At 45.4% G+C, this 25958-nt stretch overlaps 2 protein-coding genes and 1 pseudogene across 8 annotated transcripts; 2 read left to right on the forward strand and 1 right to left on the reverse strand.

Moving 5' to 3' along the window:
• Positions 1-816: 816 nt before the first annotated feature.
• LOC100822128 lies at positions 817-7118 on the reverse strand (annotated as a pseudogene).
• Positions 7119-12049: 4931 nt separating this feature from the next.
• On the forward strand, positions 12050-16506 carry LOC100822442 (mitochondrial carrier protein CoAc2). Of its 4 annotated transcripts, none has more exons than XM_024462314.1 (7): positions 12050-12376; positions 13996-14081; positions 14178-14385; positions 14481-14607; positions 14682-14866; positions 14949-15065; positions 15451-15683. In XM_024462314.1, exons 1-7 carry the CDS (start codon positions 12236-12238, stop codon positions 15454-15456), a joined length of 870 nt encoding a protein of 289 aa, XP_024318082.1. In that variant the 5' UTR covers positions 12050-12235; the 3' UTR covers positions 15457-15683. The 4 variants fall into 4 exon arrangements, with proteins under 4 accessions (XP_024318082.1, XP_010234057.1, XP_024318081.1 ...); XM_010235755.3 differs by lacking the exon at positions 15451-15683 and adding an exon at positions 15845-16506 and having other exon boundaries at positions 12054-12376; XM_024462313.1 differs by having other exon boundaries at positions 12054-12376; positions 14943-15065.
• A 3279-nt stretch (positions 16507-19785) lies between these two features.
• Positions 19786-24955, forward strand: LOC100822753 (homeobox protein ATH1). 4 transcript variants are annotated; one of them, XM_024460565.1, is made up of 6 exons: positions 22141-22391; positions 22476-22550; positions 22939-23832; positions 23946-24322; positions 24417-24477; positions 24570-24955. In XM_024460565.1, exons 3-6 carry the CDS (start codon positions 22990-22992, stop codon positions 24708-24710), a joined length of 1422 nt encoding a protein of 473 aa, XP_024316333.1. In that variant the 5' UTR covers positions 22141-22391; positions 22476-22550; positions 22939-22989; the 3' UTR covers positions 24711-24955. The 4 variants fall into 4 exon arrangements, with proteins under 4 accessions (XP_024316334.1, XP_024316333.1, XP_010236337.2 ...); XM_024460566.1 differs by lacking the exons at positions 22141-22391; positions 22476-22550 and adding an exon at positions 19786-20166; XM_010238035.3 differs by having other exon boundaries at positions 22142-22550.
• The last annotated feature ends 1003 nt before the right edge of the window (positions 24956-25958 follow it).

Below are 25958 nucleotides of genomic sequence, written 5' to 3' on the forward strand. Positions count from 1 at the left end.
TGATAAGGTGTCAGATTATAGCTTGATCTTCTTGCACACATGCATATGTATATTCTGGCCAGGTTTGATGTGTGCTCTGTTCATCATTGAAGTTATATTCCCTCCAATATATTTTCTGTTAAACCTTTTGAACTTGTGAACCTTGAAAAATGCTTTTCCGAAGGAAGTTACATCCCAATAGTTTACTTAAATGGATGTCTTACTGATTATACCCTTGGTTTAAATCTACAGCCGTCCAAAACTGGTTCTGATGATATATGTTTTACACAAAGATTGTGTTTTTACTTCTGATCTCCCACTGTTTCAAGCTATATGATTCTGAAATTGGTGCAATTTATTTTCCTATATGCCTATAATTTACTGGGTGTTATAGGCAAGACATGGAATAAAGTTGCTGCGATTCAGTATATTTTGGATTGATGTGTTTTATCCTGACATTAGATATGATGAAGGCTGCATTAGAGCTTCATTGACAAAAGCATTTCTACAAGCTAGGTCATGCTTTAATCAAACAACGTACTAATTTGCGGGGAAATTGCTGGCTTGTATTGTACAATGTGTGCTTAATTGCTTATAGTGGTAAGATGTGTGCTTATGTGCCACACTAAGACTTGCTCCTCGCACCAGTTTGATTACAACACAAGTTTGCAACACTAAAACTTAGGCAGAAATGATTTTATTCGTACAGTGTTCGTTTGCTTCATTGTTCCACAAATGCACAGACTCTAGACTGCCTAACTTCACATCTTGGCCCACTCACCACAGACACAATTATTTCACAAAGCTTATATCACGTTGAGATGAACCAGAATAAGCCTAGCGGCGCAAGGGCAAAGTCGACCAACTGACCTTCACTAACATCAACGCAAAATCAAACTTTATCTCATGAGTAGCTAGCCCATGGTTGTTCACCTTGAAGGAACAACAATGTTCAGCAGAACTGGAGGACTCTGTCCAACCTTGAACTTCAAATTCATCCAAGAATTCATGACGGCAGCAACCACAGGCCTCTTCAAGACAGGTGAACCATCAATGGTGCCATCAAAGAGCCGTATTTCTTCATTGAATTTGCTGATAAAACAACCGAAACGCAAATTGAAACTGCTTTGCACTTCTGATATGAGAACTTCTACAGTTGCCTCAATGGCATCCTCAAGGAATAATACAGTTATGTCAACAGCACCACAATCGCCATGGATGCGTTCTGTCAGTGTACGACACTTCCACATTTCCATGAAGTCTATGGCTGATAGACCATCAATCAGCTGTGGGTCATCTTTTTCTCGTTCGCCTGTCTTGATCTTCATGTCATATTCGATTAGAGTAGAGGCACATAAACCTATTCCTCGCTTAGGGCCACTCATGTTGATGAGAGAACCCTACAAAATAGTGACTATTATTTAGTAGCTTTCCATATAAAAGCAAGTAATATCTACTCCCCTTATAATGTTTAGTTGTAACAATACTTACTTAAAAGGGATACTATACAATTGATGACCACAACCATTTTCACATATCAAACTGAATGGCTACGAAGTGCAAACTAGTGTTTTAGGGAGGCAAATTGGTCACTGATATTTATTCATTTTTTTAAACCAAATATAGTTAATTACACTGGCCTGTTGAAATGAAAACAGAGAAGAAAACGAGTTTTGTAGTGATGGGATCATTCATGCATCTTCCTATGCCTAAAAATATCAATTTGCATGGGCACAAAGTATAAGAGTGCCCAAACCTATTGTGTATAAGAAGGAACGCACATGTTTGGGAAGGTGGCTGCCACAAAAGCAATTAGCAATGCAAATTTCAATTCTCAAATATAATATTTAAATATTGCATTTCTGAAATTATGAGCTGATGCACGATACTTTGTATTTTCTATAAATGCAGGGGAGTGGTGGGCAGCTTATGGACTAGAAACTCCTGCTCCCTCCGATCCATATAATAAGTGTCGCTGATTTAGTACAACTTTAGCGACATTTATTACGGATTGGAGGGAGTACATTGTTGAACATGGCTTTGAGGATACTCAACTTGACCACAAGTTCATCTAGGTGTACAAGAAATTGGAGCACTTTTGAACAAATAACTCTCAACTTCCAAATACACAAATCTGATCCATATTTTTATTTAGAAGTGAACTATGGAGCAAAGAACTATATCTTGAGCACTAAGAACCGCTCGAAAAAATATCTTAAGAACTAAGAGATCTCTTAGTTGAGGGAAGGCCCACGCATTTTATTTTCATTTCTCTCTTCCACGTCAACAGATACCCTATGTGGCTCTGCAAAGAAAAGCCAATCATTGCCCTATTCTATACTATATGCCCTTTATTACTTGAAATAATTGCAGATAAGTATGTGTGTGCACCTTTTCCATGATGATGGGATCATCCCTGCTAATGTTGACAACATAATTCGCAATGGATCCAAATCATCCCGTACTGCTATGTATCCATACAGCTCTATTGATCCACAATCCGCAGGAATTTTAGCCAACTTTAATGAGAAAATTTGCAACATGCATGTTGGTACATGCTTGATGCAAGTTCCATCACGGATGCAGCAATCTCTTCCTCCAACCAAGCTTCATACGAAATTACAAGTTATATTGTTAGTGGAAATTAATATGGAAACAAATACTTGGTCATCCAAAAAGTAAACATGCCACTCAAGGTATCCATGGCCTATTGGAATTTTTCCTTTCTATCTAAGTGGACGTTATTATCTTTATTCTTCTTACTAGGAAATTTGCTCAATCTAAAGTTTTGGTTTTAGGAAAAGCCAAGGGAAAGTAAATTAATCACCTTCGAAAAGGACTAGTTCACTTTACCCCCAAGAACTGCTAAAACAGGTCATTTCACCCCTTCATGAAAATTTTCTTTTGTTTCACACCCTAGAAATCCTCATTTAAGTTGACTTTTTCAAGATGGTAAATAACATTATAAGATATGTGATATATATTTTCCTAACTTTCCATTTTGTATAGAAGAAATTTTCGGGGGGGGGGGGGGGGGGGCGTAACGGTGAACCAGAAAATAGTAGGCGTATAGGGAGTTGTCTGAACAACCAAAACATTGGCATACATATTGCTACATGAATCAGAACCGAAACTTTTTTTTTTAGAGGAATCAGAAACGAAACTGAAATTAAGGCGAAATGGCTCCAGATGTAAATTTCTTAAGGCACGACCCTTAGTTGTCTCCTAATTCTGCAAACACCTAACGAGAACCCCAGAATACCATTTGACGAGATATCCTTTTATTTGTGGCAACACACCCCCGATTCCTACATGAGGCTATGGCCGACGGCGTCGTCCTGTGCAGCGCCGTTGACGGAGCATAGGGCGGTGTCTTCGCTTTGCCGAGATGGCAGCAGAGCGGCATGGTGGCGCCGTCTACGGTAGGACGCTGCGGCGGCAAGGCGCGGAGGAAGCGGCGGGGTAGCGTCAGGGTGGCGCCGGCAGCACCGAGCCACGTCTTCAGGGCGGCAGCATTGACGATTTCGTCTCTCGCTCCGACAACCTCTCCTTCGCCGCCACCGCCGGCGACACCCCCAACATCTCCTCATCTCCTACTCCCTCGCCGGCAGCGACTTCGCGTACAGAAGGGCCATGCACAGCTCACATCGGAAGAGCTCTACCCTGTGATGAACATGTATCTGCTTTTGCGTTTTCACAGCTTCTACAATAGATTTTGGGCCAGTTCTTTCGGCTTCAGTTTTTTTTAGTTTCTACCATATGTGCTTTTTTTAGAGGAAAAGAAGCATTTCTATTAACTTGCAGACACGCTAAATCGCCGGTCGCTAGACTGGTTACATCAGAGGGGAAATTATCAAGCTACACAAGATGTTCAGCTTGAACATTTTGCGAACCCATTGTTGCCAACACATGCGCCGACTTATTACACGATCGAGAAACATAACTAACTCGATAATCCCTCGCAATACATCCCCAACCTCCGCTGGCCGAGTTGGCCGAGAAAGGCCCCATCACAGCTAACTTTCAAAATCTTCAGGTAGCAGACTCCAGGAGACTGACGAACGGACAGTCTGCACCTTTTCCTTCCAGAGAACAGATCTCCATTCATACGCATGATGCTGTACAAGTGTACAGTAAACTGGAACTCCTGTACTGATGCCATAGATTCACCACGATTTGATTTATTTCTTTCAGACCACCAGCACCACAAAAAGGCTACAGCCAGCCCAGCCTCCTCCCTTGGTAGCTGCAAGGTACACTGAACAACTTCCATCGAAGAACCACATGAGTCAAGCTTTCAACGTAGCCCCTCAAGCTGAAATGCCCGCCATCTCACCTTTACATGCTTGCACTTAAAGAAAAGATGATTTCCGTCTTCAAATAGAGAATGACAAACTGCACAGCGGGTGTCTAGCTCTACTCCTCGTCTGGCAACTCATATTCATACGGAGAGGATGTGAGTTCAGGCTGAACCTCCACAAGAAATGGTGAATTTTTGGCTGACAGTCAAAACTCCAAAGTCCCATCCGAACCCTTGGTTTCCACCGTTCTTCCTCAGTCGGAGAAGAAGACGCCCGATCCTCCCTCAGTGTACCTTGTAAGCAGATTTCACTGAAAAAAGCCCTCGTGTATCAAAATGCCACGCAGGGAAATCTTCCGTCTCCTCGTAAACAGGAATCTTAAGAACAATATCTGCATCTTCAGCAGGCAGCGTGTCTCGGACCAGTTCTTCATCCCATGTGCCAGTAGCATTAATTTCCAACTCGGCTGAAGTCTAATTCCGAATACCCTTAGCCTCCTAGTCTGAAACTGCATCCTGGCTCACAGATATGAAATTTCACTATGCCTACAAACTTTTTTTGAAAGTGCACTATCCCTACAAACTCTAAAGGGTACAAACTCTAAAGGGGGATTCCTTTCATTCGCCAACAATAAGATAATTTCCCTCAACCCGATGAAATTGGTATGATATGGAGCATACATATATTGTTACTGCGTGAGCTACACACAATGCAATCGATTTGCAGGCAGTCCGAGATGAGTTTATGACACAAAGTTGCAATCAATTGGGAAAAAATCCTATCAGCAGAACATCATGGTTTCGCAGTTCTACAGACAAAAAAGCTCTGATTCTACAGACTGAGAAGTGATGCGTATGACAAGGGAATATTTGGCCTTTGTGCTATCCTAATGCTAAGTTCAGGAGGATGATCCTTCCAGGGCCACTTTGATAGGAGATTCTCAAATCTCAAAATTAATAGGAAAAATATAGAAGTAGGAAAACGTCATCGTCAATTAATTGTTTGCTACAAGAATTTCAAAACACGAAATATAAGTAAGTAACATAAGTTCTTTGTTGGTGCAACCCAAGATTCTAATCCTACGAATCAAACAAGCTTTATAGAAGAAATTTGACTTTTTTTATAAAAAATTCTACATAGTCTTTTGAATCAAAGAGACTGGCCCTCACTGGTAATCGATGAGGTTATTTCAGAACCCTCGTTGACATTGTTGGGTCACTGCAGACGAGTGCATGTTAGTTCGAGAAGTAATTTCCTCAATACTACTTGCATGTGACTAAGGGCATGCTCTTTCAGATCGTCCAGTCCTCAATGATATGGAGCAATGAACCTCATCAAGACGTTGGATATTGCATTCGGACACCATATATATATTGTGCTACTTCGTTGCGTAAAATGGAACCGATAGAGAACTAGTACGTGGAAAATTCAATGTCACACACACACAACATACATGCACAGTTCTCAATAGGACTAGGAGTCATCGGGAACTCGAGAAGTGTTTTCATATTTTTTGAAGCGAGTGGACTCAAAAAGCCTTGTTGTTCCTATTCCTATGTACTACCCAGGATAATTAACCACATTTGCCACGTAATAGCATGTGTCATGGCTGCGACACATAACTCCAATTACCCTTGAAGACAGATTTACCTGGCATACTAAAATCCCAGCTAAAATCAAGTTCATGGCCTGGCTTGCTTGCTTGGGAAGATGCCTCTCCGCAGTTCACCTTGCCATCTGTGACATTCAGCCCAACATGTTTTCTCGATCGGTTTTGCTATTTTTTAGGCGATTGAGAAATAACTATTTCTTAGTCGATAATAACAACCTTTTGATTCAATCATTGAGATTCATATAAGATTAATGTAGGTCCGATGGATAAGAAAATCTTGATTGAATGGTTACGATTGTTGACTGAGAAATAACTATTTCTTAGGCGACCGAGAAATAGACACTCCTTTCTCAATGTGCCTTTTTCATCCGGATAAGGCTCTCCACATGTTCTCTGCGTGTACCTTCTCCACCTAGTTTTGGTCTGAAGCTCTCTGCCTCTTATGGTTGTTTCTCTCTTTGGCTCTGAATGCCTCTCTTACGTCCCTCACCGAATGGCCTCAACTTTTTTCAGTCTTTCTTCACGAAGCTGATCACGAGAGGTTCAGTGTGTTGGCCACGACTATTTGGTGGTTCCTATGGCTAGAACGAAACTAGCGAGTCTTCATATTAACTGCACCGGCTGCCAATTGCGTTTGTGGCCCAAATTACTGAAGAAAGTAACATTTAGAAGATTATTTTTCTTCCCTATATGATTTTTGCCATCTATAATATCTCTAACCTCCAAGGTTGTCTCGCCAGTGAGCAACGAGCTCCTTACGTATGCCAATCGTCTCTATATCGTTCATGCCTTGATTAGTCATGGCAGGGCGGTTGTTGGCAGAAGGGATGGGCAGTGGCATGTCTTTTTTACCAGACTCATAACGTTTTGTTTCACTTATGATGGTCATGTCCCGAGATGAATGAAGAAATCTATCAACAAAGAGCGTAAAAGGCTAATATCAGCATGCGGCGCAAATAGCATGGTAGCATCACTCGGGATTGAAGTCGTAATAAGCTGAAACTGATTTTATTCTCTTTCGGCCTTCATCATTTGATTTGGTAGTCATATGGGATTGCACTAAAAAGATTTTCCCCGTTTGCCTTCTAAAATCAACATGAGAGTAGACGGACAGGTGGATTGGAAGCCACAAGGAGAGGAAAAACTCGTCTTGCGAGCGCTGGTGGAGGCTCAGCAGAGGCCATGAAAGAGGGGAGAGGTCGCGCGAGTAAGGAGAGGCGGTGCATTGCGACAAGAGAGGTGGCGACGTCAGGGATACAGCTGAGAGCGCGGCAGCGGCCGAGATGACGAATCGAGTGGAACATTACCGGGAATTTCGTGGGGCAGCGGGGCAACAAAACGGCATAATCGCTGAAATACCCCAAGTTTCAAGTGGAAAACAGAACAAGACAGAAAAACGACTCGATTGAACGGTACATAAACCATCCGGACCGGTGGAAACCACCCCGGACTGGTGCATTAGACTAAACTTAGTCCAGCATGATTTTTCCACCCCGGACCGGGGCAGTAGACTAAACACACAGCCCAATCAGTTGGGAAACAACTATCAGCAGAACATCACTTTTTTGTGATTCTACAGACAAAAAAACTCTGGTCCTACAGACTGAGAAGTGATGCATATGACAAAGAAATATTTAACCTTTGTGCTATCCTAATGATAAGGTCGGGAGGATGATCCTTCCGGGGCCACTTTGACAGGGGATTCTCAAAACTAAAGGAAATATTTAGTAGGAACTATTATATTTAGTAGGAACTACAATAGTTCCTACTATATACTCCCTCCGATCCATAATATAAGACGCCCACGTATTTTGAGGTCCAACTTTGACCATCAGTTAGACTAACAAAATGTGAATTATGTGTTATAAAGATTATACTACTAGATTCATATCTGAAAGAAATTTCCGATGGTATAATTTTTATAATACATAATTCACATTTTGTTAGTCTAATTGGTGGTCAAAGCAAAATCTTAAAATGTATGCGTGCCTGATATTATGAAACGGAGGGAGTATGAAGTAATGAACCTAATCAGTAGGTGGAGGGAGTATGGAGTAATGAACCTAATCAGTAGGTTGGATATTGCGTTTCGGCACCATATATATTGTGCTACTTCGTCAAGTAAAATGGCACTGATAGAGAACTAGCACGTGAAAAATTCAGTGATACACACAAAATATATGCATAGTTCTCAATGGGACTAGGAGTCATCGGGAACTCGAGAAGTGTTTCCATTTTGTTTGAAGCGAGAAGACACGAGAAGCCTTGTTATTCCTAGATATTAACACGGATAGTGTAACCATATTTCTTACTCCCTCCTTTCCATAATTCTTGTCTCAAATTTGAGATGTATCTATTCCTAAAAAGTGTCTAGATACATGTAATATTTCGACAAAAAATATGTGGCTGCGAGCCCCTGAAGATAAGTTGATCTGGCATACTAAAATCCCACCTAAATCATGTTCATTGCCCGGCGTGGCGCGGAGACGGAGGCGACGGTAGTATCGAGCCACATCGTTAGGGCGGCAGCGTCGACCATGCCGTCTTCGCGCCGACAACCTCTCCTCCGCCGACACCCCCAACATCTACTCAACTCCTACTCCCTCGCCGGGAGAGACTATAGAGAAGGGCCATGCGTGGCTGAGGACACGACTGCCGTTGCTTAATTGTGCACAGTTCGCATAGGAAGAGCATTACCCTGTGATGAACATTTATCTACTTTTGCATTTTCACGGCTACAGGAGATTTGGGCCAGATTTTTTTTCCGGCTTTAGCTTCTCTTCCTAAAAAAACACTCTAGTTTTGGTTTCTATATCTTTTCTTTTCTTTTCTTTTTTTTTGAAACATTGGCTCATCTCATTAATTAAGAGGAACCTTTATAGAATTTGGTATTAATTTACAAAGCCGCAAAGCGGCGCACGATGAAAAGAGCCTAACCTCCGGGCATTACACTACCCAAATGATGAGTGCCCGTAGTCGCCTACTTTGCTACCTCTATTTTGATTTTGTCCATGATAATCGTTGGCATGGTTGCCACATTTCGGAAAACTCTCGCATTTCTTTCTTTCCAAAGCTCCCAAGCGACGAGCATGACTAGCGATGCGATGGCCTTCTTTTGATGGGCACGAGCAAGGATGATGCTTATCCACCACAGCTCAACCGACCGCACATGCGCCCAAGTCACTTGGCTCGATCTCCGTCAACCCCATCCAATCTTTGATCATGTTCCAAATACGGGTCAAGAATCTACAACGAAATAGCATGTGACCAGCGGTCTCAGCCTCTCTTTTGCACAACGAGCAGAGCCCAAAGTTGGGTCAACCTCTTTTTTCAAGGCGATCCGCTGTCCACACCCTGTTGTTGATAATGAGCCATGCAAAAAGTTTGCACTTCGGAGGCGCCCAATAAATCACCGGCTTCATTTGAGTCCGTGTGAGCCCCTCTAATTGGACCCGGTAAGCCAATGCTGCGGTGTTTAGGCGCCAGAATTTAAGAATTTCCAAGCGATGCCATCCGGGGATTCCTCGGTAAGCTGAATCTGGGCGAGTCGATTCCAAGGGAGAGAAATTCAAGAATATGTTGCACGGTGAGACCTTGAGAGATGTCAATCTGCGAGATCTTCTATATCATACTCCGACAAAAAGGATATCAGCAGAACATCACGGCTTCACGATTGTACAGACCAAAAAGCTCTGATTATACAGACTGAGAAGTGATGCATATGACAAGGAAATATTTAACCTTTGTGCTATTCCTGATGCTAATGTCAGGAGGATGATCCAGCCAGGACTACTTTGATAGGGGATTCTCAAAATTAATAGGAAAAATATAGTAGGAACTAAACATCACGGTCAATTATTGTTTGCTAGCAGAATTTAAAACACGAAATATATGTAACATAAATTCTGTGTTGGTGCAACCCAAGATTCTAATCCGGCAAATCAAACAAGCTAATTTATAGAATATTTTTTTTTAAAAAAGGTTGAAAAGTCTACATAATCTTTTAAATCAACCAGACAGGCCCTTACGGGTAATTATTGAGGTTATTTCAGAACCCTCTTTGACATTGTTGGGTCACTGCGTTAGAGTGCATGTTAGTTTGTTTGGCTCACTGCTGAAGAGTGTATGCTGAATGCTACCTGCATGTGACCAAGGGCATGCTCGGTCAGATCGTCCAAGCGTCAGTGATATGGAGCAATGAACCTAATCAAGATGTTGGATATTGCATTTCGGCACCGTATATATTGTGCTACTTCGTCAGGTAAAATAGGACTGATGAGAACTAGCACGTGGAAAATTCAGTGTTAATTAGACGCACAAAATATATGCATAGTTCTAAATAGGACTAGGAGTCATCGGGAACTCAAGAAGTGTTTTCATCATTTTTGAAGCGAGGACACTCGAGAAGCATCGTTATTCCTAGATATCATCACGGTAGTGCAATCATTTTTGCTAAGCAATAGCATGCGTGGTGGCCGCGAGCCCCAGAAGATAAGTTGATCTGGCATATATATTAGAATCCCACCTAAAATCAGGTTCATGGCTCGGCATGGCGCACTGGCGCGGAGGCGGCAGTGGCGGCAGCATCAAGCCACGTCGTCAGGGTGGCAGCAGCGATGATGTCGTCTCGACACCGACAACCTCTCCTCTGCCGCCACCGGTGACACCCTCAACATCTCCACATCTCCTACTCCGTCGCCGACAAATACTTCGCGTAGAGAAGGGCCATGCGTAGCTATGGACAAGGCTGATGTTGCTTAATTGTGCACAGTTCGCATAGGAAGAGCACTACCCTGTGAGAACATTTATCTGCTTTTGCGTTTTCAAGCTTGCACAGATTCTACACGAGATTTGGGCCAGTTTTTTCCGGCTTTAGCTTCTCGGCCTACAAAAACACTCTACAGTTCTTTTTGGTTTCTATATCATACTCCGACAAAAAAGCTATCAGCAGAAAATCACGGTTTCAGATTGTACAGACCAAAAATCTCTGATTCTACTGACTGAGAAGTGATGCATATGACAAGGAAATATCTGATGGTAAGGTCAGGAGGATGATCCTTACGGTGCCATTTTAAAAGGGGATTCTCAAAATTAATAGGAAATCATAGTAGGAATTAAATGTCATTGTCAATTCATTGTTTGCTACGAGAATTTAAAACAGGAAATATATGTAACATAAGTTCTTTGTTGGTGCAACCCAAGATGCTAATTCGACGAGTCAAGAAGTAATTAAAAAAGATTGAAAATTCAGTAATCTTTTGAATCAAAGAGACCGCCGGCCCTTACTGGTAATTAACGAGGTTATTTCAGAACCCTCGTTGACATTGTTGGGTCACTGTGAAAGGATGCATGTTAGTTCGATATATATTTTTGGTTCACCGTGGAAGAGTGCATGCTCAATTCTACTTGCATGTGACCAAGGACATGCTCCGCCAGATCGTCCAGTACTCAATGATATTGAGTAATGAATCTCATCAAGACGTTGGATATTGCATTTCGCCACCATATATATTGTGCTGCTTCGTCAGTTAAACGGGAATGATAGAAAACTAGTATGTGAAAAAAATCAGTGATAGAGACACAAAATATATGCATAGTTTCTCTATAGGACTAGAAGTGATCGGGAACTCGAGAAGTGTTTTCAATTTTTTTGAAGCGACGAGACTCCACAAGCCTCGTCGTTCCTCCATGTCATTCCGGAAGTGTAACCATGTTTGCTAAGCAATAACATGCGTGGTGTCAGATAAGTTGATCTGGCATACTAGAAGTCTAGAATCCCGTCTAAAATCAAGTTCATGGGCTGGCTTGCTTGCGAGCGAAGATGCCTCACACCGCCAATTTTACAAAGATTCCTTGGGTTACATACATCTTGTTTACATAAACACTTGCGCATAAACAATTGGGTAATTACTACCAAGCACACTTGCGCATAAACATGTCGCAAGGGCCAAGCGCGCACTTGTGCATGCTGAAAACATTCCACATGTGACCGACGGGCAGTTTCGCGCGGCCGCGCCCACCAGCTGCCACCAATTACTTCCCTCAAAAAAAAAAAAAGCTGCCACCAATTACCAGATTCCTCTTCTGTTCTTTATAATCACTTTCCACGTGCTCTACGAAGCCCACTTACAAATGGGCCCACGGCGCCCGTGCACACGGAGCGAACAAATTCCCTTCGTCTCTCTCTCTCTCCGCCTTGGCGAAGAGTTGGCGTCCTTCCTCCCTTCCTCGCCTCCTCCGCTTCCGCCAAACTCACACGCACGCGCGGCTCTGGGGGCTTCCTCCACTCCCGCCTTCGCTACAGCGGGGAGGGAGCGGACGGTTCCCAGGCGGCGGGGGCGCGATGGAGGCGGCGGAGAGCGGCGGCGGCGGCGGCGGGGGCGCGCTGCCGCTCGCCGTGCGCGAGCTCATCGCCGGCGGGGTCGCCGGTGGCGTCGCCAAGACCGCCGTCGCGCCGCTCGAGCGCGTCAAGATCCTCCTCCAGGCACGTACCACCGATCTTTTTCACCTCCACGCGAAAATCAATTCCGAGTCGTGATTTCGTTCTGTCAGGATGGGGAATACTGTGTGCTAGTATGTTGTTGCCGAATGTTTCTGCAGTATTATTGCTACCCTTTAGATGCGATTTTCTGAGGCTGGTATTGTCTAGGAATCTTGGACGGTGGGTTCTTTTGTCCCAGGGTACATATGCTGCTTTTACTAGGGCATGCCATTCTTAAATACCGCGAGGGTTCCTGAATCATGATCGAACTCTAAGATCATCTAGAACAGTAGCAGTGCATTCTGTCTTGAGTATGAAAGATTAAACTTGGGAAGAATCCTTAGGTGCTCAGCAGTGTTACGGAATATGTGCAGGAATCTGGCATGGTTCTTTGCAACTCGTGGTGGGTTCTTTTCGGTAATAATGCAGTTTGGTAACTTTATGAGTTGAAATAGTTATGGATAAATATCATGAAGTTTGAAATTAGTGTTTGGTGCATTATACTAGGCACGCATAAGTTGTATGTGAACTTAGTTGAACCGTGAGCTCAGTTAGGTTCATGCTTGAAGGGTCATTATGTTGAAAGCTCTATGAAGAATGCAGTGTTAGAAAAAGGAAAAATTGAAGATTCTTGATGCAACCGAGATTCGAGGTTTTGAAGAGCTGGTGTCCTCTCCAGGGATTCTTTCTTAGCTGATCTACTGCTTGACCACAATCCCTAATAATGCTATTTTCTGACAGTCTTGTTGAGTATTATAATGAAAACTAAGATAACACGATGACAAATAGTGAATTGAAATATCTCTTTTCAGATAAAGTTCCTTGGAAGTCGTGTACTAATATTTTTCGTCAAGGAGTCGAATACTCATTGATTATGAGTAATGATTAAGAAAAACATGGTCTAGGAAGTTATTTTAAAGGAAAGAAAGAAGTCTCTTAGCTTAAATATTTTTTGAACTGGAGTCCGGGAATCAATTAATCCAAAGAGAACTGCCCAGTTAATTAACAGAAAACCAGGCGAAAACCATGGTTACAACCACCCATGATATAGCAAACATATGTAACCCTGATGTGAACATATCTTACTGCTAGTATAGTTACCGGCTCGAATTCTACTTTTCAAATAACCTTGGAATCTTGGATGAAGAGGGTTGGAGTTCATGGTTGTGATTAAGAGGGGGACAAGAATCTTAGATCAATTCTATACAAAATGGAACCCCGTAGGAATTTTTACTCGCAGCAAAAATTATTCCAACTTAGGTTCCTTGCTTCACAATATTAGCAAAACTATAATAGTTCTAAACTATGTGATGTGTAACTGAAGAATGTTGCATTTACAAGTTTGAGTTCTTATATATAAAGAAGCAGATCTGTTTGTCTGTTCATGGTGCTTTAGTTTACAAATAGGAGCATATCCCATTTTCTTTTATGCTTCTACTACTTAAACTGGTCATAGATCAAATACAGAGTACAGTAAAATAATCAGGATCTCAATCCCAACAACTTTGTTGTTAGTTTGTCACTACTTTGAAATTTATGCTTGTACAGAACAATATCCCTGCATCTCTGTATGGCACTTACTTTATGCTTGGGTTTTTGCAATTTCTTTTGGGCTTTACCAGACAAGAAGAGCAGAGTTCCATGGTTCTGGGTTGGTCGGATCCTCTCGGACAATCTATCGAACAGAAGGCCCTTTAGGGTTTTACAGGTATGTCTCTTCGTAGTTTTAATAATAAATATTCCTAGTGACACATACTTACATTGTTGCAAACATAAGCTTGACTTTTGAATTTCCTTTCATAAGGGGAAACGGTGCCAGTGTTGCTAGGATTGTTCCTTATGCAGCTTTGCATTATATGGCCTATGAAGAGTATCGACGATGGATCATTCTTGCTTTCCCTAATGTTGAACAAGGGCCTATTCTTGATCTAGTGGCCGGATCGATAGCTGGAGGAACAGCAGTCATATGCACATATCCGCTTGATCTAGTTCGCACAAAGTTAGCTTATCAGGTTGGCTTTACTCCTTGCATCCTTAACTCATTTCTTCCAATTATGGTGTGGTACTATTCAACTCAATACTTTATTTTATTAATAATCCCCTGCAGATCAAAGGTGCTGTGAATCTCAGCTTAATAGAGTCCAAGCCCTCTGAACAGGTTTATAAAGGGATTCTTGACTGTGTGAAAACAATATACAAACAGAATGGCTTGAAAGGCCTATACCGTGGCATGGGTATGCTATTTTGAATTTCACATTTTACTCAAGGGCAACATTTAATATTGTTGCTTACTACCCTTTTTCTGCAGCTCCATCATTATACGGAATCTTCCCCTATTCTGGGCTTAAATTCTATTTTTATGAGAAGATGAAGACTCATGTTCCTGAAGAGCACAGAAAAGATATCACAACTAAACTTGCTTGTGGATCAGTTGCTGGTTTGTTAGGACAGACAATAACATATCCCCTTGACGTTGTAAGGCGGCAAATGCAGGTATAGTTACCTTTGTTTGTGGTTGTATATTATTTTGCATCGGTGTAAAGAATGATTTTGTATGCAACCGTTTTAGGTTCAGGCTTTCTCGTCATCCAACCTTGCAAAGGGGAAAGGAACATTTGGAAGCCTTGTTATGATAGCGAAACATCAAGGTTGGCAGCAACTGTTTTCGGGACTATCTATCAACTATTTGAAGGTGATATACTCGTACCACTAATAATTTATTCTTAGTTGAGAAGACATTTTCTTTGCCACCAACAGCTTGGACACATGCCCAGCATACAGGGGCTTTTGGAACACTGCAAGTCATGTTTGTCATGAATGTAGAACTTTTAATAGAATTTTCTTTTAAAAAAGCTGTCCCATAACTTCTTGAGTGGATTGTCATTGAAAATCTCCAAGTCTTTGGTTTATTTTTGCATATATGTTGTTATTTTAATTAATTCATAATTATCTGGTTGAAATAATGTGGGACTTGGGACTTGGAATATTTGAATTATTGTTGCTCCTTTTACAATATCATGCTTAAGTTTTTTAATTGAACACTTCAATGTAATTTCTTATCCTGTGTTATACTGTAGGTATGAAGTGCCATATGGAATATGTGTTGATTGCCATAGTTATTCATAGAGGGTGTATCCAGTGCTCCCACCTTTAAATTCCTAGCAAAACTTATCACATAGATATAACATGACTCTACCATGTCATAAATTTCAAATCGCTACGAATAGTAACTAATTAACAATGTGTCCCGTTATCAGTATCAGCACTGGATTTGTCTTTTGGATTTAACTTTTGCTGTGTGATAGACATATATCGTATCTTTTTTGTGAGGTGATTTGAGAACTTTGCAGGAGCATCTGATACATCCTTGTTATGCATAACCATATATCACATACATCTTCTTTTTATGTTAATAAGGTCCAGTTTACGTTCAAGGTCAGTATTCATTTTCTTGAATTCTCTTTTGTACAGGTTGTCCCATCTGTAGCCATAGGGTTTACTGTTTATGACTCTATGAAGGATTGGCTAAATGTTCCATCTAGAGAGCAAACAGCTGTTAATGTGCCTGTGTTGACAGAAGACGGAAGTAATGCTGCTCATGTTCATTCCAGTTAGAATGAGTTAAATATTTCTGGTGGTGTGGTGCCCTTCACTGCCTTAATATTCTTAGGCATGTAGCATAGTATTCTTTCTTGGAGCTGCACCCTCAGAATTCTTAGGCTTCTCTAGCATAGTACAAATAATACTCCTACCTCTGATAATAAACTCTCATAAACACCCTCCACCACCACCATGCCAAAAATTCCTTGGCATTTATCAAAGATTAGAGGTAGTATTTCTGATTCTTCTGGAATTTCACCCTGTATAGACTGTATATAATCAAATAGCTTGTGTATCAAATTGAGAAGTCTGATTCTTTTAGGCATGGCTCTGCTGTTACTTGATCTTTCATGTGGAGCTGATCTGAGCTGAGACTCGAAGCTAGTATGTTGGCTGTTCTCTTGTCATAGGTTGGAGTAGCTATGTAGCTTCATATGTTTGAATTGAGACTTCACTAGTTTGTATACAGCCTTTGCCTCACGTACCTGCATCTGTTCAATGCCTTGCTTTCCACACCTTATTGGATTCTTGCAGCACGAGACACTTGTTGATTCTTATTCTTGCAAAATTCACATACCTTTTGCTTGGTGGCCTTGGCTTGTACTGGTTTCGGAAATGTTCGTATACTGAGCGGCTGTGAACTTGCAGTTTGTTCTGCGTGACCCCAAGTTAACTGAGATATTAACTGCTGGACATGTATATGCAGTGCTAAGTTTAGTTGTTCGACAGTTGATAGTATAATGCCAACTCAATTATTATCAGTGCACATGGGTGTGTTTTGTATGAAGTTAATTGAGGATTTTTCTCAAAAGTGATATTTTGTGCTGAGTTTAGGGATATGTATGGTTTTTCCCCATGCAGTAGTATAGTTCAGTTTGTTACATGTGCTGAACAGCACCTCTGGACTCGGGTGGATTGATTGGGTCATTGGGTCATGATTACTGTCCCAGCGGTCATGTTTGTACTAGTACAAAATTTGTTTGAAACATAGGCAACTTGTCTTAATAAGTCTGAAGAGAGGGTGTCCAGTTAATTAGAAGAAAATTAGACAACAACAGAGATATAAAGGGAACCAATCCTGCATACAGACTAGTCTCTTCTTTAATCCTTGCAAAGTATTGATCTCTATTTTACCTTTTTGCAAGAAAAACTACTCCATTTGATCTCTATTGCCGCTAGCATGTGAAAACATATGCTTGTTATTACTCTCCCTCCGCCCCTTTTTGTCACATACCAAGGAACTTTGCTGTGCTTGCATTGATTGGACAACTGTGGCGCACAAGCTTGCATTGATAATAGTTGCTGGTTTATCTGTTATCAGACTGCATATTAGCTTTACTCTGCTTCATGCGTGCATAGACTTGTTTTGTGAGAATAGTTGCTGGTAATATGCATCTGTGCTTCTTGATTCATTCCAAGTTATTGTCAGCCTTGATTTTGATATCAAATCAAGAACAGAGTACTACTCCGTAGCATGGTAAGTTGATTCGAAATTATGGTGCCGTTTTTGCTCGAAGTTACAGAAGAAGGATGCAGTGGCTAGTGTAGTGTACGGAGAAGCAATAATTTAAGCGACGTGTATCACTACATAGTCCTAGGCTAGTGAGGGCCCAGAAACTCTGCATAGGTAGTAGCTGCTAGCATGCATGCTAGGAGTACGGAGGGCAGCTAGGATCCATAGGCTACTGCTAAGGTTTAAAAACCTTCTTTGCAGTGGATCACCTCCATGTGCAAAGGGTACGATGCCATGCGATGAAATTCGCACACAGACATCCAATCTGGATTACAAACTCATAAATATTTGCTGTGGTTTTGGTGTTAGTATTCAGGAACAGAGAGAATATGTGTAAAATCTTTAAAGAGGTTATCTGTTCGCAAGTCTATAATTTTCGTAAATCTCATTCACGTTTTTCAGTTTTTTTTTATCAAACTATCTACGTCCAACCATCTCCATCCTCTTGTCACGCTAGTATTTATAAACTTCAGAACTGATATATAGTTCAGTAAAGTTGTAAGTATTCAAATGTTGTAAGAGGTCTAATTCAATACAACCTCCCCCCCCCCCCCCCAAACTTAGAAGGGTAGGATGGTCTTTTCACGTTTATTCTTCTACTTCCTTTTGCCTAATCTTTTTCTTTCTCTTGCCTCCTTCCTCTCGCAAAGTATCTGCAGCCTAAAGTATTATTTCGACAATCCCATCGGTGAGATTGTGCGAAATTGTGTCTACTATGACGGTGTGAAATTTCGTCTCGATCCGACGGTGAAATCTTCGGCAAACTCCAAAACACCAAGTGTTGTTCGGATTCCTCGCGGCCGTTCATCACAGCACGAATGTCTGACTTGTTCGCATGTTTCATATTGATCCAATCATTATTTCGACGATCCCTTCGGTGAGATTGTGCGGAATTTTGTCTACTACCACAGGGTAAACTTTCGACGCGATCCAACGGTGGAATCTCCAGAAAACTTGAAAACATCGAGTGTTGTTTGAATTTCTCGCGACCCTTTGAGACAGCACAAACGTCCAAATTATTCGCATGTTTCCCGCTGCATCAAGAAATATTTCGACGATCCCTTCGGTGAGAGTGTGCGGAATTTTGTGTATCACTACAATGTGAAATTTCGTCGCGATCCAACGGTGGAATCTCCAGAAAATTGTAAAACACCGAGCGCTGTTTGGATTTCTCACAGCCGTGCGGGACAGCACAAACGTCCGACTTGTTCGCATGTTTTCCGCTGGCTCGGGAAGTATTTCGCTGATCCCTTCGGTAGGATTGTGCGTAATTGGGTCTACTACAAGCTCGTGAAATTTCGTCGCGATCCAACGGTGCAATCTCCGGCAAAATCAAAAACATCTAGTATTGTTCGGAGCCAGGTGGAAGAAGAGAAGAAAATATTAATTAATGTCCATCATATCTTTTTTTATGAAGAGGTATGGAGTGATCTAAACCGTCATTGTGTCATTGTGTTTTCGTTGGAGGAGAGCTGGCTGTATCAGAAGTCATGGTGTAATTCTATGTTTTCATAGTGCGCGGTTTAAGGTAACCTTGATACTGACGCGACCGAGAGAATTAAGTATAAAGGTTTGCTGCAGGCGCAGAGATATGCATGGCGCCCTAGGGTGTTGCTGTGCGTGAGGTCATGAACTCCTGTGCAATTACTCTCTGTTCCTCCCTGCCCCATTAATGCCGTCAGATCGAGCTCTGCCCACTAGATCTTGCTGACGTCATCGATTCTGCCCATTATACTGACCTTCCCTACGAAGAAGCTGACTGCCTGATGCATTGCTTAAGCCTTGAGAACCTGCCGCCATAAGGTAATTTTCTGAAGAGTTTTCACATTTAGTTCGAATTCTGAGAAAATTTGGATGTTTCCACAATTTTGAGCACCTTGATTGTGAAAGACGCTGGAAGGGGAATGTTTGCCGATTCACGTGGGAAACGCGCCGATGATTGCGAGGAGATCACTGAGTTTAGCACTATTATTACAGGTGTGATTACCTGCGAGAAGGTGGTGCGGGGGGTTGGGGGAGCAGCAGTACTCTTTTGTCTGATTGCGTGTGGCATGTTTTTGATTCATGCTGAGCCGTAGAGTAGGTCTGTAGGAACTAGCAACAGCCTGCCATCACAGTATAGCTATAGCTATAGCCTATAGCTAGCTGCTGCTTCAGCCCCTGCACACAGATTCCAGATCTTTTGGCTTGCCTTGATCATTTGCGTACCACACTGCACACACCGTTCAGTACTGCACACACATAAATGAAAAAAGAAAAAAGAAAACAGAGCAGACCAACATGATTACATGATGCAGAGACCAGAGAGAGAGGGGCGCTTTCAAAAGGCTGCAGAGACTATCGCACTACAACATTCACAAACACTAGTCGCCCCATGCCTTTCTTCCCTCCTTTCTGTTGTCTCCTCCTGTTTAGCTCAAAGTTCTTGCATGCATCCATCCATCCATCTGAATATCTGATTGACGAGGGTCCCTGTAGCAGCTCGCTGTGCCTCAGCAGCCCACACCCTGCTAAAAGAGCCCATCATTCATTCATACATAAAGCAGCACACTCCAGCTTTGGAATTGGAGGCAATTGATTTGGCCTCTCACTCTCGTTCCTCTTTGCCCTGCCATTTGTGAGCTGCATGCTTGCTTCAGTTTCTTCCCAGTTTCTCGCTTTTCAAGGAGGCAAGTAAAAGGTGTGGCATTCTTGTCCTGCTGTATACTGGTTTTTCTTTATGTTACTATATTTCACAGTGCGGGTTTTGGATTTGATTCCGTTTGAAAGAAACCTGCCTCGTTGCAACGAATGGTCCGGACTTGTTCTCTTGCTACAATGTCTCCTGCAGAGGGTGAGTGATAGGCACGCTGGCTGTCTAGGCACGTACTATTTCAATTAGAATACACCAATGTGTATTTGAAGTAGTGATGCCTGATGAGGGCTGCTTTCCTTGAGTTATGGTTTGCCTCACCAGTGGCCAATCATGAGGTGATAAATCCCATGAAGCTTTACATCCATCCATCTCACTAAGCAAAGAGCATCACCACTCGGCCCCCCTAAAGACCCCTTAAACGGGCTTGGGACACCGGCGCCTAAAAACCCACCCAACCGGCCTCCCCAATTTATTTTTTCATCCGGCGCGGCTCAAAAAGTTATTCGGCGCTCCAGACCAAACCCAGACCACGGGGGGAAGGAGGGTGGGGGGCGAGCGGGGGCGTCGGCACAACGCGTTATCGCGGCGGGCCCGCCTTGTCAGCGACCAATTAATCGCCCGCACCGGTTTCTCACCGGCCCCTCCTTGGCTCCCGAGTGGAAATTAATGGCAGTCGCCCGCCGGTCGCCACGGGCGCGTTTATCGCCTTCCGGCGATATAAAAAGGAGCGTACACCGGCGACCAGTCGGCATTCTCCTCTCGGCGCCTCCTCTCCTCGCCCAAACCCTAACCCTCTTTCTCTCCCTAAACCCTCCCGCATCGACGATCACCATGGCTATCGGCGACGAGTCGTGGCGCCGGGCAACGCTCACGCTCGAGGAGGCCGAGGCCCTCCACGAGCATGAGTACCCGGCGCCGCCCGATTGCCGGCTGCCAGGGCACTGGACGCTCAGCATCGGCGGCATCCTTACGCCGCCGGTGCCAACGGGCCGTGCCCGGACCGTCGCCATCAACGCCCATTGGTGGCACGGGCTGACGGCGGCGGAGCGCGAAGACCCCGGGTGGAACCGCGCCACCGGGGCCAACGGAGCGGCGTTCTTCGACGACCGCCACGCTGTCGACCTCGCCCGGTATGAGGGCCAAGGTGAGCGCCCACCGCCGGGTCGATTCAACATCAACGCCCGGCGGCGGTTCTGGAGAGGGCGCAGCGTGGCGGCGGTGCTAGCGCACATCGCCGCCGGCGATCACCCCCGCCTGGAGACGCCCCCACCACCTCCAGCAGGACGGCACCGGTACGGGTACAGCGACTCCGACGCCTCCCGCTCCCCCGGTACAGCCTCTTCCCGCAACACCTCCTCACCGGTGCTACGCATCAAGGAGGAGCCGGGGGCATCTTCCCGCCGACGGGGGCCGGAGCCGCCTCACGGCCTCCTCCGCCTAGTCTGGCCAAAGCCGGAGCCGCAGTGGGCGTCGGTGCCGGAGTACGAGCGCCTGGCGCTCGAATGGCGACAGGACGGCGACCCTAAGGAGTTCCCGGGGCTGACGGCGGCGAAGCGCGCCAGCGAGCGCGAGGCCGAGGAGGCAAGACGCCTCGGCATCGCCATGACGGACGAGGAGGCGGCGGCGTGGAGCGCCAAGGAGGCGGAGAGGGAGGCCGCCGAGAAGAAGAAGGCGGGGAAGAGGCCGGCGCCGGAGGTGAAGACGGAGACGATCGAAATCGACTCCGACGATTCCGACGAGGCGTACCTCGCCTACTTCAGCGACCTCGACCACTAGGCGGCCCGGCTTTATGTTTAGTTTTTTTAAATTATGTAAATATAATGAAAAACTTTGTGTTTAGTTAAATTTCGCCTACTTCCGCCGAATTTAGTTAAATTTTGTCTATTTTCAAATTTGGGGGGGGGGGGGGTTTATTGGGGGCGCGGCTGGATCACAGCGGAACACTAAAAAAAACCCCGCCAGCGCCACCCCAAAGGGCTTAAAAAACGGTTGCGACGGACGCCAAATGGGGGACGCGGCTGGAGATGCTCTAAGCTATATAGGTGTGTATGTGTGTGAAGTAGTATGGGCACCAACAGCTTGTCCTTGTCACTATTTGTTTGCTCCTAACTAGGGCCCATTGTTTGGTTCTTCTTCTTCCTCTCAGTGTTTTGTGAGAGAGATCAACCCAAAGGCCAAAGGCTCTGACCCAGTGTCAAGATCAGGGAGAGCTGCTCCCTGGTGGCTCTCTCCCATGTTTGCACACCCCTTTGATCACTAGACCTTGCCTGGTCAGTGAGAACACCTCCCTGCCCCAATTGTTTTCTTGCTCCTTGAAGGCATTCCATTTGGAAGTGATAACATTTCCAGTTTAGGTCTGTGGTGAGGAGCCGAAGCTTCCGAGTTCACAGGCTGCTTGCTTGTTTCCCCCTCTTGTGAGACTTGCTTAGGTCTGTCCTTCTCTTCTGAGCTGTGATCTAGCACGTACTCTAATTTCTTTGTTATATTTGCACTTCCAGAAATGAACAGAGTTTATCTGAAGTTGGAAGATTACTTGTGACTTGTACATTTCTTCAGAGTTGTTTTCCAAGATTGTACATTCTCTATTTTGTTGCTCCTTCTGAATGACACTTTTCAGTGAGGATCTTTGTATAGCTTGTACGGTTTGATTCTGGTGACTGTAAACTACGAGTAGAAAGCGCAGATGAAAAGATCAAGGCTTTGATTTGAGGGTACCTAGTACAGTAGGCTGGTACAGCCTGATCTTGTAGTATTATTTGTCAAGAATCTCGGGAAGAACAGTGTGCCCAATGATCTGATTCGCGTTGCTGTTTTCAGGGCATCCTTTCAAACCGCTGCAATTCTTGGAGATTCCCGAGGCCGCGCGCGATGGGCAGTACTAGCAATCCATCGTTCTCGCCGTTTGGGGCGGAGGCCATGAACGGCTACTTCATGGCGAGCACCGGCGCCCAAGGCATGCCGTTGCCGCCGCCCGATCATGGCGGGTACGGCGGTGGCGGCCTCTGCTTCGGCGACGCGGCGGATATCGGGGCGCAGTTCTCGGCGAACAACATGTTGTTCGCCTCCCTCGCCAGCCAGCTCTTCGCGCCCCCACAGCCGCACGGCGGCGGCCATGGCCATGTCGGCGCAAGGACGCCGCCGCCGGAGGTGGAGGAGATGGACGGCGAGTTTGAAGCTTCCGGTGGTGACTACTGCCATTTGGATGCTCAGGCCATGGCTATCTGCTCGTCATCGTCATCCAAGAAGCCGCGCTGCGACGACTGGAGCAGCGCCGAGGGATCGAGAGCCGTCTCCGTCTACGGACCACCGCCCCAGACCGCTGGCTTCTACTACTACCCGCCTGCAACTCCCAGGGAGCTGTCGCTGAGCCTGCGCTCCGTGTCTTCCTCGGACAGCATGAGCATGGCGAGCGGCGGCGACCAGTTCTCGTCGGGCTCCGGCCTGACGCACACTAGATCGCATTCGCAGCAAGGGCAAGCAGCGCGGTTCAGGCCGGTGCACTTCGCCGTGGTGGTGGCGCGCTCTCCGTACGCGCCGGTTGCGCAGCAGCTGCTCAACGACGCCGTCGGCCGCCTGCTGCACGGCGTCGCCGCCGCGTCGAGCTGCTCGGCGTCGTCATCCGTGGTGAGCTCCAACAACAACCACCACGGCGCGCGGTGGGGGCATGGGGCTCACGGCGTCAGGGGCGAGCTCCTCAGGATGCTCCAGCTGGTGACCGCTATTTGATTTCTACCGCAAATTTCATTTCAGAGGTTTCGCCATTGTGGAAGTTAATTTGGGGTGTTTTGATTTGATCCCTGATTATGTATGCGCTTGCCGTTCAGATGGACGAGAAGTACAACCAATGCCTGGACGAGATCCAGGCCACGACGGCCAAGTTCAACAGCCTGGCGCAGCCAGGCATCGGCATCGGCATCGGCGGCATCTGCGCGCCGTTCGCGCACCGCGCCGTGTCGGCGACGTACCGCGCCCTGAGGCGGCGGATCACCGGCGAGATCATGGCGGCGGCGGCGGGGGGAAGCAGGCCCAGGAGCCAGCGCGCGGAGTCGTCGGGCAGCTGGGAGTCGGCCTTCATACAGAAGCACCTGGCGGCGCAGCAGGCGCGCCGGCGCGAGCAGCACTCGTGGCGCCCGCAGCGCGGCCTGCCGGAGAAGTCCGTCGCCGTGCTCAAGTCCTGGCTCTTCGAGAACTTCATCCGCCCGTAAGCCACCGTCCCGTCTGAACCCGCCGCCGACGCCATGGCCGGCGTCCTTTGATCTCGCCTGATCAAACGACTGATGATGTTCTGCGTTCAGGTACCCGCAGGACAGCGAGAAGGACATGCTCGCCGAAAGAAGCGGGCTCACCAGGACCCAGGTACGAACACGACGAGCTCATTCATCTCTACAGATTGATTCCAAGCACCGATTTGGAAAATTTTATGTGGATTTGTGCGGCGTTTGTGTCAGGTGGCGAACTGGTTCATCAACGCTCGAGTTCGGCTGTGGAGGCCGTTGATCGAGGAGCTGCACGAAGAGCTGAGGAGGAGCTCGGCTGCTGCTCCGGCGATGCCCATGGAGCACGCCGTCAGCCAATACGTCCTGGGTTAGCCGGTTAGGAGGGGATTCGGCCATTTGGCTGTGCTGTAATGCATCGATCGCCGCTCTCTGAAATTTGCGCATTCAGAAATCTTGTACCGTTTCGCTCGTGCCATTATAAGCCGATTTATCACCGAACTGCTTTCAAAAAATGTCTCTGTTTCTAAGTAAAAAAAAATTAGCTCGATCAGGTCCTAGAAATATGCACTGGAAGTAGGCATCAAAGGTGAAAAATATATATTTGATCATTCGATTGATAGCAAAGTATAGAATAAAAAGGTCCCTTCGCTCAAAATGGTATGCATTTGGTCTCTCAAGTTAGCAAAAATAGCTACTTTTCGTCCCTCGATAGGATTTTTGAATTGTGTTGACAGGTTTTGAATTACACACGTAGTGCGGTGTACTCTCCATTTTGTAGCCACATCGGAGTCGGGTTTTCTAAAACGGCAGGGTGGTATGTTTTCTCACTCCGGCCGAGTAGGGTAGAGAGTGTGGTGGCGACGACTCTAGCTTCGAACGGCAGACGCGTACTCTGGCTCCAACGGTGGAAGGTGACACCACCAACTTGTCCATCCCCTGGCAGAGGAAGAAGGCCAACGACTTATTGGACACCACCGCCCTGCGCAAGCGGCTCTTGTGTGGCCGTTGGAGAGCACCATGAAGGTGTCGCCAATGTTGACCCTGAAGGCATCCTGCTAGGGCGTAATTGGGCACGACCATTAGTCAACGTGCACCTGCAGCCCGCCCACAGCGTTCTTGTGGAGGATCGTCGGCGACGTTTGGTTAGAAACGCATGCACAAAAGGGCAGGGTCTCCTTTCTGTTGCAGCTTGGAGGAGAAGCGCTCGGTGAAGTTGATGGCGTTGTCAACGAACTTGCAGGGGCGGCAGAGCACAAATTGCTTCCCCAGGAGCGGGAGCATGAAAAAGGCATCGACACAGCAGTGCACCTCGACGAGGAGCTCCAGGTCGATGTCGTGGTTAACAACGTGGAAGACGTTGTGCTTCCTGCAGGCGCCGCTGATGTGGCTGCCCCCTTGGCGATGACAGTGACGCTATCATCGAAGACGAGGCGGGCGATGTCAATGGTCAATTAAGATTTCGCTGGCTCACCTTTGGAACTCAGGCAGTCGTCGCCACCACTAGAGAGCCAAGTGGCAACGTCGGTGGACTACTATGACACGTGTAAATCAAAACCGGTCAACACGAGTTAAATCTAGATGAAGAACAAAAAATAGCCGGTATTGCCTGTTGAGAGACCA

This window comes from Brachypodium distachyon, chromosome 3, assembly GCF_000005505.3.
Source record: "Brachypodium distachyon strain Bd21 chromosome 3, Brachypodium_distachyon_v3.0, whole genome shotgun sequence".
NCBI classification, from domain to species: Eukaryota; Viridiplantae; Streptophyta; class Magnoliopsida; order Poales; family Poaceae; genus Brachypodium; species Brachypodium distachyon.